The sequence below is a fragment of the Erythrolamprus reginae genome, chromosome 1 (genome assembly GCF_031021105.1).
Source record: "Erythrolamprus reginae isolate rEryReg1 chromosome 1, rEryReg1.hap1, whole genome shotgun sequence".
NCBI classification, from domain to species: Eukaryota; Metazoa; Chordata; class Lepidosauria; order Squamata; family Dipsadidae; genus Erythrolamprus; species Erythrolamprus reginae.
This window is the reverse complement of record NC_091950.1, coordinates 68906600-68923974: the sequence shown is the minus strand read 5'-3', so window position 1 is coordinate 68923974 and position 17375 is coordinate 68906600. Positions and strand designations below refer to the sequence as shown.

The following is a 17375-nucleotide window of genomic DNA, read 5'->3' as shown; positions in this document are numbered from 1 at the left end:
TGTGTCTGTCTCTCATTCTTCTAATTCTAGCATCTAAGATTGAGTCCTCAATGTCCCCATCATCCTGTGACTCAGGATGATGGGGGTTCTATAGTCTCTGGTGGACCCCCAGGTTCTAACTCCCCTTCACTCTTACTCTCAGACTCAGTTGGCAAAAACACCGGCCTAGGATACCCAGACAGACTTGACTCATCCGCCTTAAAGTCCGTGACCAGCTGAGCTGCCCATGGGCCACTCACAACAGATAGCCATAGTTAGCTAAGTATAGCCTCCTAATACTCTAAAGATTATCTTACGTATGTGAATGATGGTGTGGTGGTGGATGCTGCTGAGACTGGAAGTTACACTGTCATACATAGGATACTTTCATTTGCTCAATCTGTAAAAGTATTTTTCCCAACTAGCCATTTCTCTTCTCACTTGTTGAACCAACAGGATCTACTACCTACCTGGTTCTTCTCAAGAATTTCTAATTTAGAAAGAAAAGATAGAAAAATGTAAATCCAATTAATAAACATGTATGACGAGCCTCAGTTTATAAATTATTAGGCACAATTTTTTTAAAAAAACACATTTATTTAACATTATGTATTTTTTTCCAATAGAAAACTCTGCATTACTTTTTAAAACTAAAGAGCTATAACCTTTCCCACATCAAAAAGTAACATTCCAGTAATCACGGAAGATGCAGTTGGATGTCCGTGGGTTGTGGTGAAAAGAAAGGCCAAAAAATGCCAATGAAGTCCAAACCACAATCAAACTATAAATAGTTGCTTCAACTCTGCAGGGCAAAATGTGTGGGCTTGGATGTAGGGGACTGGGTCTTTTGATTTGCTAATAAAGATAACTTTAAGGAAAAGCTATATAGATTTTTGCCTGGATTCAATTGGAAGCCAAATGTCTGTTATCTGTGGAATGTGAATTTCCTTCAGTCGTGCTAAAAAGAGGACATAATGCATTAGTAGCTGTGAAGCAGACATGTACATTTGTATACAAAGCTCAGACCATTTCTGAAAAGGCTAGAGCAGTGATGGTGAACCTTTCTTTCCTCAGGTGCTGAAAGAGCGTGAGCATGTTCTATCGCGCATGTGTGAGTGCCCACACCAATAATTCAATGCCTGGGGAGGTGAAAACAATGTCCCCCACCCACCAGAGGCCCTCTGGAGGCCGGAAATGGCCTGTTTCCAAACTTCTGGTGGGCCCAGTAGCCACATGTTTCACCCTCCCCAGACTCCGAAGGCTTCCCGGGAGGCGGGGGAGGGTAAAAATGTCCTCCCCCATCCCCTGGAGGCTCTCTGGAAGCCAAAAATGCCCTCCCAGAGCCTCTGTGTGAGCCAAAAATCAGCTGGCCGCTACAAACATGCACATTGGAGCTGAACCATAGGTTCTCCATCGCTGGGCTAGAATGTTGTCAGGGTTATAAGTAAATTCAGGAAGCAGCATTCTATGAATGGTAAAGAAATGTAAGATGACATGGGATAAGTGAGAAATTGGTACAATAAAGGAATAAAGCCTTGGGCGAATAATTTGGGGAGCACAAATTTGTCCACGTATAACATAAGCAGAGAAACAAAAGATGGACAGGAGGGAAGGCATGTATTGCTGGTCCATCCAACACAAATTAGTAACAAGGCTAAAAATCTGACAAAAATGGTGTGATAGTTTCTCAAAATGCACATAGAGTATATGAAGATTGGGCCCTGAGTGTTTACACTGGCTAAAATATTGTAATTGAATATGTTTAGTCTTTGCTTTCTGGGAAATAAAATATTTTAAAGCTGCTGAGTTCCCTGAAACACTTTTCCGGCTGCACCGATTTCCAGTTCTTGAAGCAAATGATTGAAAATGTTGCCTCCACGTTAACTCATCTTTTGGAATTATGCTGCTTCTGGATTTTGCTCAATCTCTGGAATGCAGTGAGGTGTCACTAAAGCATCACTGCCAGGTAAGCAAGTGCAGTGATAGGAGCCCTCTGTGTTTTTACAGGCATTACCATTACAAAGAATCATCGAGGCATTTGCTGCTTCACACTCGTTGATATCTGATGGGGACAGGAAAAAAAAACCCCGCTATTCAGATCCAACAACAAAGAAACTTTCTCACATCCCTTTTAGTTTATAAGGTCATATCTAAATGGACCATACCAATGTTTCCCAACCTTGGCAACTTGAAGATATTTGGACTTCAACTCCCAGAATTCCCCAGCCAGCGAATGCTGGCTGGGGAATTCTGGGAGATGAAGTCCAGATATCTTCAATTTGCCAAAGTTGGGAAACACTGGACCATACCATGGCTGTTCTTTGTATCTCATTTAAACTGAAGGTGATTCAAAAACAGTTTATAGTGAGCAAAATTCAAATAATCATTGTACAACATTTAAATGGTTGCTTTCTGAATTAACCTCATATTGTGTAAAGACTTTACTATAAGGATGGAGTGAGTAAAACTCTTCTAAACTTTGAATTGTACCTTCAAATAATTTGGTAGGAGCATGAACACTCCAATAAAATACTCCTGAGTGAGATGCAACTGACAAATATACCTGGATTTTACAGCCACCAATTATTTTGTGCTGAGCTAACCTACCGTATAGAGAAGCATTTTTATTTGAAGTCTCAACTGGCTAGATAAAAGGTAATAGCAATTATAAATACTCAGTAAAGAAGATCCTGTACTGCATAAACAGCCATAATATGGTTAGTTCTAGAGCTCCTTGAAAATATGTCCTTAGTAAAACGGACTAAGTGATGATGTGGTTTGCTTATCTGTGGCATAGTAACAATGGCAACGAACCCACTAAAACCTCTTCAACAATTAAAATTAAGTTTAACAACATTTTAAAAAGATGCACAGCCATCATTAGTAATTCAGGCTTTTGGGGCTCTTTGCTGTACTATTTTTGGCAATATCTACCATATTTTCTTCCATGGAACCATGGTACCTACCGACACAGGCCATGATCTTCAAATCCAACTGGAAGCCATCAAAGCAATCACAAGTGTAGCCTTCCTGCACACGGACACAACGTCCATTTTCACAGCCGTCAAGAATTCCACACTCTTCTGCTTGTAGCCCCTCAAAGCTGCTGTAATGCTCTAAAAGATGAGAGAGTAAGAAATAGATATTAAAAAACAATGTCAGATAAATTTGTAGAAGGAAAAATGCCAAATGGCTCTTTCCAGTGTGTGTGTGCGCACCGTCCTTTTTCAGATGGCACCTACTCTTTCTCTAATCCAATTAAGAATATTTGCACATGAAAATGATTACAAGAAGAAAAAATCAGAGAGGTTTCCAACTCTATGATTCAGCAAGTGATATACATAATCTCTTCATTCGGATTAGCACAATGGGCTCTGTGGAATTAGCCATTACAGAACTACTCTCTGGATCTTGGAAGAATCTGGCTTGAGCACTTGCTTGAAATTTAAGATTTTCTTGCATTTTTTGGCCAATCTCTGGACCTGTTCTTTAAAAAGCAGGAAAAGGGATTGAAGGTTGAAATGCCGACAGTTGGAGTAATATACTCCAATATACAGTTGGAGTAAAAAACTGAGCTGACATTTACCAATGTGCTCAGGCATATAGCGAGGCTGTGTCTGATCTGGATGGATCTGTTGCCTTTCTGGTGTTGTACTGTCCTCAAATGCATTGCTTTCTTCTCTGTTGGTATCAGCTGCTCCATCCTCATGCAAACGATTCAAATAGGCCTCCAGATCTGGGACATAAACCTCATATTGATGATTGTCCTGATTTGACCCATACTCATAGCTGGGCCTTTCTCGGAGTCCAGCCTGGTTTACTATGTTGCACAGATGATTAAAATCATCTAAAAAGAGAGAGCAAAGAAAAATAGAATAGTCTTTCATACAATACTGTCTGAATATTGCAATTGTTATTATAAATTATTTATCTTTAGAGATGGAACAGAGTCAGCTAGAGCTAAGAGAGAGGATTAGCCTGCATTAGCATTCTGGCAATGGAATGCTTTTCCCAAGGAGCATCTTTCCAAACCGGATTATATACATGATCATTACATAAAATATATTCATAGGACTGGAAGGGACCTTAAAGATGTCTCATACCATCTCAGACGAATGGTTGTCCAATCTTAAAAACCTTAATGATAAAGCATACACAATTTTGGGAAGGAAGCAGCTTAATAACATTGGTCAACACAAAAAATAATCAGCAAAGGTAATATGTCTGTTTTAAGGAGTTTGGTGTGCTGATTCCAAAAATATGCTTAGTTTTGCTCTATCACATAAATGCTTCTGATATAGATATTCTGATATTTCTGCATTTTCAATGTAATTGGTAATTACTGTTTATTAATGTCGCCAGTATACAGTATCTCCTATTCCTTATAATCATGATGCTACTCCATGGAAACTATACCTGCTACAGAAAAACTATATACATTTTTGAAATAAGAAAAAAAAATGATTCAAAAAAGTACAAGGTCAACTGTGATGAGTACAAAAAATATTTTTTGTTAGAGCTGTGTAATTATCACTATCAGAAATTCCTGCTCATTTCCAGGTTAGACCTTCCACTAACACTTCACTCATTGCTTCTTATCCTACCCTACCCTCCGGTGCAATGGAGGATAAATAGGCACTCTCATCCCGCTGTCTTTTCTGCAGCCCTTCAAGTGTTGGAAGACTGCTGTCTTGTTTCCTTTCAATCTTCTCTTCATTAAGCTAAACATCAATAAAAGAAAATGTTTGTAGTTCAGAGTTGAAATGCTGACAGGGGAAGCCTCGATAATGGTTGTCAAACACGCGGGCATCACACACAGCCACGTCCACCCCAGCTCCTCAAAGGCAAAAAACATTGTGATACATCACGTGATGCGGTTGAGTTTGACACCTAGGGAAAGCCAGTTGCACTAAACGTGAGATGTTCCTAAGATCCCTATTCCTTATCTTGGGTTACGTCATGTGTTTTGGAATATATTTCTAACCCCAGTCAAAATGAACAGCTTTGTCTTATGTTCCATTAGGTGGCTACTTCATACAAAACAAACAAAAAACCAACCCTCCCATAGTGACTAATAATGAATGCTTTTGTATAAAACTTTGGAGTGGTGGTAGGTGGGGTGATCAGTTTGCTTAACTGAGCAAATCCAGTCTTAAACAACTATTGGCTTGCTACTCAATGAGTCAAGGAATAGAAACAAATAACAGAGCATTACATTAGGTGGGTTTTTTTAGAGCAGTGAGAAAGAAAACATTAACTTTTAATACCATGGTTGGTTTGCAACAGTGTTCCCTCTAATTTTTTGGGGGGGTGGGCGGAAAAGTATAGTGTCTGAGCGGCAGTCCCTTCTACTGCTACTGGGCGGCACAGAAAAATAAATAAATAAACAAGCAAACAAACAAACAAACAAACAAAAAACCCACCCTGTTTTGCCTCAGAGAATTTCAAAATAAAATACTGTACTGTGTGTCTATAACAGTGAGCTCATAATAGGGCAACTCTATCAATATCAAAATGCCACTTAAATAGTTGAGCTAGTTTCAAACTAGATTTTGATTTCCTTTCTCTCGTCCTTACTCCCATTCTTTTTCTTTCTCTTTTCCTTCCTCTCTTTTTTCTATCTGTTTCTCTCTCTTCCTCTCTTCCTCTCTCTCTCCTTCCCTCTCACTCTTTCCCTCTCGGCTTCTGAGCAGGTTTGGAAAACTCTGAGTTGATGATGAATTTTAAGTGAGCGATTGCTCACTGCTCAGTTTAGAGGGAACTATGGTTTGCAATATTTTAAAAGTTTAAGCTTTTACAAGTTTTAATATTTAAAATAAAACAGTGGTGAAAAGAGAGAGAAAAATCAAGTATATTCTCTATGAATTTCTCTGGATTTTACTGCAACTAAGAATGCCTGTGTCTACAGATACCAGAGTAACAGAGTTGGAAGGGACCTTGGAGGTCTTCTAGCAAATGATGTATCCTCACCAGAGGACCTTGGAGGGCAGAGTGCACAGTCCCGACTCCAAGCCTCCCCATAATGGCAACAGCACTCTGAGTACGTTGTTTGTCGTCCCAGCAGTGGTTCACTGCAAACATAGTTTGTTGAGACCTTCTGCCAACAGATTTCTAATTCTCTGTCAGGATCATTTGGATTATCTGTTATTGAAAAAAAATTAAAGGTTATAGAAAAGGAATAAATTACTATATTGTAGTAAGGCCATAACACTGTAAAGCAGGGGTTTCAAACTCGCGCCCCACGGGCAAACTGCGGCCCTCGGGACAATAGCTTGCGGCCCCCACCTCAATATTAAAGTTTAATGTTAGTGCGGCCCAAGTTTGATACGAATGGCACTTTTCGGTGTTGTGTATGGAGCTGAATGTGGTTTCTTCAGTCTTCTATATCTGCTGTATTATTATTATTATTATTATTATTATCATCATTTTCATTTTATTTTTTATTACTGATTTATTTATTTATTTCTTATGAATTTGTTAATTTATTTTTAATTTTTAACACAAAATAAGATGAAAAAATAAAGACATTTGATAACATCAGAATGTTTTTGTAAGAGCTTTTCTTGTGGAAAACCTGATGCGGCCCAGCCTCACCCAGACTCTACCTCCAGCGGCCCTCGGGTAAATTGAGTTTGAGACCCCTGCTGTAAAGCCTTATATATATAAAAGAGCATCCCTCTTTCCTTTCTGCAGAATGTTGATCTTTTGTTGCAATATTGGCTAGAAAGAAAAGCTTGAGATTTCACTGTTCTTAGGGTCAATATATAGAATCATAATGGAACAAGTCCATTTAGGTCTTGAAGCTCAGGATAGGAAATTAAATTAAAACATTATTAGAAGACAATTGTGAGGGCTATTCAAGCATATCTCATAAAGTAATGAAATACTTTGACTTTTAGGATCTTTTTTGCAACATAAGAACCCAGGAATAGCATTGTTGAATCAGTTCAAGGCCCATCTTAGCATGCAGACAAGAAAAGGTTGTGGGGGAGGCACATGGAAGTATGAGTGTGGGCATGCATGCATGAAAAAAAGCCACCCATGCTCCCCCCTTTTGGCACACAAACCAAAAAAGGTTTGCCATCGCTGTAAGAAGAACCGTGTGGTTCATTCCCAAACCACTTCAGCCCTTTTGTGCCCCCTTTGCAGCCCTTTGGCCTAGTGCAGCAGGTTGCAGGCCAAATAAATTGCTTCAGCCTGGTGAGGGGCATAGTTTGAGGCCAGGGGGGGTGGCAGCATTGGGAAGAGGTCCAGGGCAAGGCCAGAGTGAGGCAAACGGCAAATTGGCGGAGGCTGCAGGGCAAGGCCGGAGCCTGGGAATGGTGCATCCCTGGCCCCCGACCCAAGGTGAAGCCCTGGGCCCCGACCTTTGGTGAGCAGAGCGGGTAAGGCAAGGCAAGGCAGGAGATTAGCTGGCTGTGTGGCAAAGGAAAGATATATAGGGCAGGGCGGGGCAGATGGGATGGGTGGATGGGGCAAGTGGTGAGCCAATAAGTAGGCAGGTGGGAGTGGGGCCAGCCAGAGGTGGTATTTCCTGGTTCTCTGAATTACTCAAAAATTCCCGCTACCGGTTCACCCAAACTGGTCCGAAATGCCAGAATACCGCCTCTGGTCAAGGGCTACCTGTATTACAACTGCCTCTCTTACATTTTATAATGTGTTCTGACCTCATATCTATTTGAGTTTGCCATTTTAAACTCCAGGCGCAAAACTTACCTTCGCAGGATTCTATCAGAAGCCTTCTATGTTTATGGAGACCAGTTTATACACTGTCCAGAGGAATCTCACCTGCACTGTTGGAAACGTTGACACAGCGATTGTGGATTACATCCAGAACCAGGGGGAGGCTACAGAAGCAGTGATAAGAACCCGCTGTGTTCAGACATTTGCCATTTGCACAGATCTCTTCGTTTTCACACTCATCAAGATCTATGATCACATAGAGAGAATTCACTCAAGCAGATATGTAAAACAAAAGTTCTCTCACCCTCACATATCGAACATCCTCACGTATATAAGGTGACCTGATATCCCGCTTTTGGCTGGACAGTCCTGCTTTTCAACAATTTATCCCGCGTCCCGTGGTGTTTTTTAAAAGTCCCGATTTTTTTTACAAGTGGGACCTCTGGTCACCTTACACATACAGAACATTCAAATGATGTTTCTCCATTAGTAGTTGATATTTTCGATGGCCTCTTGCTTACCCTGGGCCCAGGAGCGGATCCGCTTACTTTTCACTACCAGTGCGCATCATGACTGTGCCCGCATGCTCACTACACATGCATCCTCTCACATGATTTTGGCTCTCTGTGCATGTGCAGAGGGATAATTTTACTTCTGCACTTGCTCAGAGAGCCAAAAAACACCAAAAGTTTTTTTTTAAAGATAGCGGCGTCACAGCCTGGCAAAGCCATCATGCACCCAATTATGCAGTTATTGTTGTTGTTGTTGTTGTTGTTGTTGTTGTTGTTATTATTATTATTATTATTATTATTATTATTATTATTATTATGTCAATACAACACAGCAAACGAGATCACTATGCTGGATTTCGTATTTCATCACCAGTCGGACGCTTCCCAAGCACCTAGGACTGCGTGATGTAGCAGCGAATTATGTTTGCTGATCCCAGTAAAGCGGCCTTTTGCAATTGACAGATGGAGATTTTATCAATTCCGATGGTTTTCAAATGTCCGCTGAGATCCTTTGGCACTGCGCCCAGTGTGCCAAGTACTACTGGGATCATTTTCACTATTATTCACAATAATAATAATAATTATTATTATTATTATAGCAATAATAATAATAGCAATAATAATAACAACAACAACAGAGTCCAAACCCCTGCTTAGACTGGAAACCCTACACTACTTCAGACAGATGGTTATTATTATTATTATTATTATTATTATTATTATTATTAATTAGATTTGTATGCCGCCTTCTCTGAAGACTTGGGGCAGCTCACAGAATACAAAAACAGCACAACAACAAATCTAATAATTAAAATTACTACTAAAAAATCCCATATATTAAAATCAATCAACCAACTCATTCACAACCACACATTACATCCAACTTCTGCTTTAAAACTTCCAGTGTTGGGGTATTCACAACTTCTGGAGGCAGATGGCCCACAGTTGTTCTGACTATCCTATCTAACTGTTCCTATCGGAACGGAGCATCAGGGCTCACTAGTAGGAACCCACCACTGCCTGGGCCATGTTTTTCAGTAAATGTATCAGTCTCTACAAATAGCACAGAGTGCCTTTTACAAAAGATGTTAAGTAGGTCAAACAAGCAGATTCTCACCAACACATGCAAACTGGCTGGAGTAATATCCAATGTGGCAGAAGCAGGTGTATCCAGGCACTGTATTCACACAATGTCCATTACGACAGACTTCAGAGCCAAACATTTCACATTCATCGGCATCTATTGGGGGGTTGGAGGAAATGAATCTCAATAAGAGAGAGGGAGGGAAGGAAGGAAGGAAGGAAGGAAGGAAGGAAGGGATTTCTAGAACACTGTTTTCACACTAAAATATCTGGTAGGAAACTTCTCTATTTGCAGCAAAGCCCTGTATGTTGAAGTCAATTCTGGATATAAAAAGAAATATGTACATATAGAAAAGCCCAGTGATTTACATCAATATGAACACTATGAAGTGAGCTGGATTTACTGTTTGATCGCTGGCTCACTGGTTCTCTGAAGTTTTATAAGGGTAGCAAAGTCATAATTCAACATGAGAATTGTTTATTGTGCTATAATAATCACTTATATAATATAATGCATAATGACAGACAGGCCTCAGAGCCAACATTTCACATTCGTTGGCATCTATGGGGAAAAAACTGATCATGATATTAACACCTGAATAAATGAAATATTTCTTCTAAAATATAACCCATCCCTCCCATTCGGTTTGAGCTTCAAACGGCTGCTGAATTTGTACGAATTAGAAGTACCTGTATAAGATGTCTGTCCAAAAATCAGTGTTCCTTCTACAGGAATATAGCCCTTCCCACTGGGACAAATATCAATATATTCCACTGCAAAAAAAAAATGACAAAGAAAAATTATAATTAAATGAAAATTAGAAGAAGGGGAAAATATAAGAAGCATATTATATAACGGAGATACTACTGACCATGATACCCCTAAGATCCGTGATTCTGTTTCGCATAACCTTGAATTTCATGGTAAAGAGGGGCCAAGGGAACACTTGTGCTGACAGGAATATTGTAGTCATCAACCAAATACAGTCGCTCAGATTCATTCAGAATCTGAATCTGACTGCACAGGTCCTGCGGCACTACCTGAGACATGTCTTAGCTCGTTACTTATGAAGAGTCTGAATCTATTAGCCCTATGAACTGTCCAGCATCCATGGACCTGTGTGGTTGACTTCCTGTGTCTTAGATCCTTGTCCATCCTGGTTGATTAAAGTCTCCCAGGAGATAACATGAAGAACATAAGCAGATCCCTGCTGGATCAGACCCCTGGCCCATTTAGTTCATCTGTCTGTTTTCATATAGCCAAGCAACTGGACAAAAAGCCAATTAATCCCCCAGCAGATGGCCTTCAGAGCAGTTGTATACTGCCATCAAGTTTAATAACCATCGATCCTCATGACTTCCATGAATTTGATCCAACCTTTTTTTAAAGCCAGCCAAGTTGGTAACAACAAGCACTACATCTTGTTGTCAATTCCAAAGTTGAAAAACCCATTTTTAAAAAATCTTTTTGCTTGTGATTCAATTTCACTGAATGGCCTCTGTTTGTAATATTTCAGAAAAGGGGACTCCTTGTTCACTTTATCTACACCATGCATAATTTTGTATATCTCAATCATGTACCCTATTATACATCTCCTTTCTAGATTAATAAGCCCCAAATGCTGCAAAGTTTCTTGATAGGGAAGCTCCTATCCTGCTCCAGTCCTTTGATTACCTTAACTGTCTGAAGTGTCACTCCACACAATAATATTCTAGAAGTGATGACGCCATTGAATTTATATAAGGACATTAAGATTGTGACAACTCTGCACTATTTCTCATATAATTGGGTCCATACAATGGTGAATGGATTTCTGTTTTTTTAAAGAGATGATGATCTTCCATCTCCTTAAATGGTCACAACTTGATCTGGACAATTTTAATTTAGTTTCCAATCTTCCAGTCTTTGGGAAGTTTGTAAAGAAAATGGTCAGTTTACAGCTCTAGAGGACCCTGGAAGAAGTAGATTCTGTACTCTAGTCATTCAATATTCAAGCCTGACTTGGACAGCTTTTAGGTATGCATCTGTATATACAACCATATACATACTGTCTATGCATACGTACATATACCGAAACACATGAGAGCTGGTTTGGTGGTTAGTGGTTGTTGTGGTTGGCTCTGGCCCAGCTCCTGCCCCAGGGAATGGGGAGGTGGATGCAGGGGAAAATTCAACATGTCACAGGCCTGTGTTATTGCCGACAGAATCAGATCAGAGTTTAGTTTCCTCGGACGAAGAAGAAGGTGGGAGTGACTCGGCAGAGGGGGGGCTTGGCATACAGCCCAGGCAGTCAATCTCCCTTATCTTCCTTTGATTCAGATGATGACGTTTTGGACCCACGCAAGCGCAGAATTATGCGTAGAAGAGACCAAGTAAGACCCTATTACAGGAAATAAGGGAGGCCACCTGTGTTTGGGTGGGGCTCCAGTAATTAGGGCTGCTGCTATAAATAGCAGCATGTGGGTTTGGCTGTTGTGGAAGAATATATGATTGGAGTTCATCAGGAAACTTGTGTGGCTGGACTTTGTTGCTTTTTCACACCTTTGAAACCAAAGCAGAGCAACGTGAGTGTGTGTGTCTCACTTCGTTGGAAGAAGAAGGGGTGTGAAGTTTCTTCACAGCTGCTAGCTAAGTACTTAATGACTGCTTAAGGTTAATTGTACAGACTACCCAGTTGTTTTGTGATGAGTGCTCTTTGCAATACAAAAAGAGTGCTTAGTTTATTTTGAATTTTGTGATAAAGAACATTGTTTTGAATTTTCAAACGTGTGTGTCTGAAATTTGTACCCTTGAATTTTCGGGAGGCTCCTATCAGAGAGCCCGGCAGAATAGTGGTTAAAGCATCAAGCTAAAAACTGCAATGTCTATTGATTGATTGATTGATTGATTGATTGATTGATTGATTGATTGATTGGACTTCTAGACCTCCCTTCTCCAGAGGCTCAGGCGGTTTACAACATGTAAAAAGAAAAAAAGAAAAATTCAAAATAGCATTGAAATCCAATTATAAAATTTACACTAAGACCCAAATAATAAAAACCCTACAACTAGAATTATGAATTTATACTAAAACCCAAATATTAAAAGCCATGGAACCAGATTCATCCATCACACTCATGCTATCAGCCGGGGCAGAGTGTCACGCTCAATAGCTCCAAGCCTGCCAAAAAATGTGTGTTTTTAAAACCTCCCGAAAGGCCATGAGAGTGGGGGAAGTATGAATCTCAGGTGGGAGTTGATTCCACATGGTCTGAGCCACCACAGAGAAGACTCTTCCCCTAGGGCCTACCAGATGGCATTGCTTGGCTGACGGGACATGGAGAAGGCTAACTCTGTGGGTCCTGAGCGGCCTCTGAGATACATGAGGCAGGAGACCTGTATCCAGGAGTCTAATCCTGGATACAAAGTTAGCTGGGTGACCTTGGACCAGTTATTGTTTTCTCAGCCCTAGGAATGAAGAAATGGCAAATCACTTCTGAAAAACCTCAGAAAGAAAACTACAGGAACTTGTCCAGGCAGTCTTTGAGAATCAGACATGAATGAATGGAAGAAAAAATGACCATACACCTACACATAAATTCAGAGCAAACAAGCATTTAGGAAGTTCCCTTTTTGTTGTTCACATGTTTACTACTTAAACAATAATGCAATATACCTGAGCCAATGACTGGGCACAGATAGGTTTCACAATTATCTCCCCAGGCTGCTCCTTCTGTGCAACAGCATTCCTCTTTTGTGGTGTTATTGGCTAAGACACTGTCACACAATGGGACATCATTGAAGTAATAATAGCACTCTTTCCTCTCTGCATTATCTGGATGTAAAGATACAGGCCTTCCAGGCTCCCCTGAGATGAGATTAAAACATATAATTTATGTGACAGAGTCCCATTGATAACATTCTGTTGGACAAAAAGGCACACATCTGGAAATTATTTGAGGAAAGCAATCTCTCAGAGCAAAGCATCCTCTAGACCAGTGGTTCCCAATGTGGGGCCCACGCCCCACAGAGGGGCAATTTCATTTTTAATGGGGCAAATTGGAACTTTGTTTAAACAAAGTTAGTGGCCTTTTAGGCTTCTTCCGTATGAGTAGAAGTTCACTTTTTGAATAGTAAGAATTATATGTTGGGGTGGGTGGCATCGGGATTTTAGAGATGTTTAGGTGGGGCATGGCAAAAAAAAGGTTGGGAACCACTGTTCTAGACTTTATTACATTATTAATTTTAGCAATGAATATATTTCACAATCTCCAAATAGTTTAATTGGAAGTTTACTTGCATTTGTCTTTCCAAATGCAAATATAACACAATTCAGCAGTCTCTACACTATATTCTTTATCTGTAAATAAAATTTATCTCCAAATTACAAATTATTCCTTAAGGTGGAAAAGTTAGCCTCCCACTGATTCCCACAACACACATTTCAAAGATGGGTTTCTATGTTTTGTATTATTAAAACTGTCTTTAATGGCTGTATGTGCTTGAATGCTTTCATTATAACATGCTTTTTTAAGGAGCTACAACCAATATTGTCAGTAAAGCCCCATTTTACCATACAATTAACTCTACTTTCCCAAAATATTACATGGAACTGGACATTATATTACTAATGTTAAAATCATGAAATTACAAAAATCTCATATTAAGACTAGTGATGGGCGAACCCAACGGTTACGCAAAATTTGGCCAAACCCGAACCCGAACGTGGAATCCCACCAAGAGATTCCGGGGGCAGAGCTTTGACGTCACGTATACCGGCAGTTTGCTAAGGATGCCAAGGTGATCACTTCCTGGATTCCATGGAATCCAGGAAGTGATCACCTTGGTGTCCTTAGCAACCTGCCTGTGACGTCAAGGCTCCGCCCCCGGAATCTCTTCGTGGGAGGGATTCCCCAGCTCCTTCAAAGGGAGGTCTTCACGTAAAAATAAACATTGTTATTTTTATGAAAAAGGACGCCGCAGCGGCGCTGCAAGCAAAGGGCGGTCCTTTCATGTAAAAATAAACATGTTTATTTTTACGTGAAAGGACCGCCCTTTGCTTGCAGCGCCACTGCAGCATCCTTTTTCGTAAAATAACAATGTTTATTTTTACGTGAAGACCTCCCTTTAAAGGAGCTGGGGAATCCCTCCCACGAAGAGATTCCGGGGGCAGAGCCCTGATGGAATCCAGGAAGTGATCACCTTGACATCCTTAGCAACCTGCCGGTGACGCCAAAGCTCCGAACGCCGAATGCGACCCCAAACTTAGCCCGAAGTTTCAAAAAAAATTGGATTTGTGTTCGGCATACCGAACACCGCAAAATTCAGTACGGACCCGAATTGTGTGGGTTCAGTTCACCCATCACTAATTAAGACCATTTATTTGAAGACTACATTTTGGAGCAACAATGCAACTTATATGTCATTATCCATTATCTATGTCATTATATGTTAACTGTTAACTGTTTTCAAAACTTGCTTTCCCAAATGGGATTTAAAATGCTCCTAACTGTTTTTTTCCCTTCTCTGGACCAAAAGGTGTTAGGTTAAATATCCACATAGTCAATGCGATCAAACAATCTCTGATGTTGGAATATATTAAGAATTTAGACAATGCTTTCTACACCCTGATGATATTATATAGTTTGGTAATGAAATGTCTACAAGAAAATCACACAGGCCAGAGAGCATCATGGAGCCCACAATTTTTTCTTTTATTCAGACCAATAAGAAGAACTTGCAAGAATTGTATCTCTAATTTCCATTTGCAGGATATTGTTCACTAACCCTTACCTATGCCTGATCGGGAACGACATTCCCCAGTCCCTGTGTCATATTCCTCCTGGTCGCTTGGACACAGGCACAAGAAGGCTCCTTCTACATTTTCACAAAGTGCAGTCCCACACACTGCAATCATCAGCTCACATTCATTCACATCTGCAAGAATCATAATAGAGTTTATCAATATGCCTGATAAATGCAGTACTTTTTGGAGTCACCATCTCTTTTCCTCAACTAAGGAGTTAATTTCTGCATTCTGTAATGTCGCACCTGACATCTCTGACTTCTCATAATGCCTGTTTCCTAAAGCTTAGAGCTATGTCAGCATCAATCACTTCCTGCTGTAGTTCATGGGATTCAACTAATAATTTTGCTGGGTAGTTTGTTAGTACAGAAATACTGTATGATCCCTAGGAATGAAACAGCTGAAAAAGCAGCTTAAGTATTAGATATATGAACAGGAAGAAATGATAGGACTGCCAAATATTTAAAGACTGTCAATAAATGATGGCCTAATTTTGTTTTCTATGACTGAAGAAATAGAATTAAACCAATGATCTATTTTGCTGAGATATCTTACAATGAGCAAACTGTTTCAGAAAGTGGTGGATTCTTATCTGATAAAAACCTTTAAATAGAAGATCTATGACTTTCTAATAAAACTGTTCTTGTTGATTTCTTGCAAACCACAAAGGTTTAGATTTTGATTTCTAGCTCATCAGAAATAGATTCATCTGGGCATTGCATTTTTTCAGTCCTATCCTTACAGTATGAACAAAGAACTTAAGAATTGGGAAGTTGGAATTTCAAATACAATTAATCACACCTACAACCCCCCCCCCCCCACACCCAACGTTATCTTTAAGGGGTTTTTCTCAAGATTGTAACCTTGATAAAACAAGTTGGAAAGGTGCCTGCATTCAGGATGAGGCAATGTGGATCTATGAAGGCTGAATGACTCTTACCAACACAATCATGGCTTGAAAGGGAATTTGTATAGCCACGGTCACACAAGCAATGGAATGACCCAACAGTATTGTCACAGAAACCATGGCTCCCACACAGGGTCTCATTGGCACATTCATCAATATCTGCATAACAGATAGATCAACAAATCAGTACACAGTCTTTTCTAAGCAAAGCAAACTTTATTTTGCTTCTTCATTTCAGACACATGCTAGCAAGATGATTCAAGTTGATACTTTTAATTCATATCAAGAGACTGTGCAAAAATGAGAATGTATGAATTCATTTCAACATAACATCAGTATTATCAGAGTGACAATTCAACAAAAAGGAGGAACTGTGGATAATTAAGGTACTGAAAGAGAAAGCATTTGGGCCTGAGGTGCTGAACTTTGTGCTCGGTGTATATTATAAGAGAAATAATCCAATCCAAACTCTTAAGAGCAATGTTACACATCTCGCAATGTGCATTGATTACCCTTCTGGTTTTGCAATCTGGCCCTCCTTCTGCAGAGGTTTATTTGAGATTCAGCCAATATTAACAGAAGGAATATTAATATAGTTATTGTTGACAGATGTATTTCGCCTTGGAAGAAATGCATAAGTCTTGGATTTAAATTATTGCAAACTTTCTCCCCTTTCCTGATGATACCAAGTCCTGGAAGAAACACTTTAGAACTTGGTCTTGCAGAAATATAGGAGTAATGTTCTTGTTATTATAATAGACTTTATAACATACCTTTCACTTAATTTTTCAACATACTGTCTATATCACATAAATAAACATTCTCATTGTCCAGGCCTAAAATTTTGTCATCCATAGTTTTAGAGGAGGCGTTTAATAAGATTCCACTCTGAGCTTGTTTTTGCCCTTAGTTGGGCTGGGCAGTTAAGACAATATCTCAAGTTCTGCTGCACTGCTTTTTTACATTAATCTGCAGAAACATCAGATGTTAACTGATTGTGATTGCCATAAGTTCAAAACATTTATGAATTTATTTACTGCTTCAGATGTAGCTCATTTTCCACTTTATTACCTGTTTGTTTTCTTTTGTGCTAATATCCTATTTTGCTTTTATTTGATTGTGTTATACTGGCATTTTAGTCTTTGATCATGGACTGTATATTTAGCATATATGGAACTGAGAATAGCATCAAGGATGGAAGTATTTACACCATTTGAATTAGTAGCAATAAACAGGAAAAAGAAAGTTATGAGTCCATTTCCATCAAGCTGCTTTCCATTCTGGATACTTTGATGCCTATTTTATCTATGGGAGATACACCTGTTTAATAAACTGTCTAATAGGAAGAGCAAAGCAGTATCCATTTTGTAAAAAAAAAAAAGACAATTACCAAACATTTGAGACTACAGACAAATAGTATTTTTA

The 17375-nt window shown here is 39.6% G+C and overlaps 1 protein-coding gene across 1 annotated transcript in view; it reads right to left on the bottom strand.

The window, feature by feature from the left end:
- Positions 1-555: 555 nt before the first annotated feature.
- LTBP2 (latent transforming growth factor beta binding protein 2) overlaps positions 556-17375 on the bottom strand; it is a 135808-nt gene continuing 118988 nt past the window's right edge. The window contains exons 24-33 of the mRNA XM_070754851.1: positions 15984-16109; positions 15031-15174; positions 12914-13105; positions 9948-10031; positions 9292-9414; positions 7768-7908; positions 5950-6120; positions 3566-3826; positions 2946-3095; positions 556-2041 (exon numbers count right to left, since the gene is read on the bottom strand). Of these exons, the coding sequence (XP_070610952.1) occupies positions 1878-2041; positions 2946-3095; positions 3566-3826; positions 5950-6120; positions 7768-7908; positions 9292-9414; positions 9948-10031; positions 12914-13105; positions 15031-15174; positions 15984-16109 (1556 nt within the window). The 3' untranslated portion in view covers positions 556-1877. The remainder of the gene's footprint in view (positions 2042-2945; positions 3096-3565; positions 3827-5949; positions 6121-7767; positions 7909-9291; positions 9415-9947; positions 10032-12913; positions 13106-15030; positions 15175-15983; positions 16110-17375) is intronic.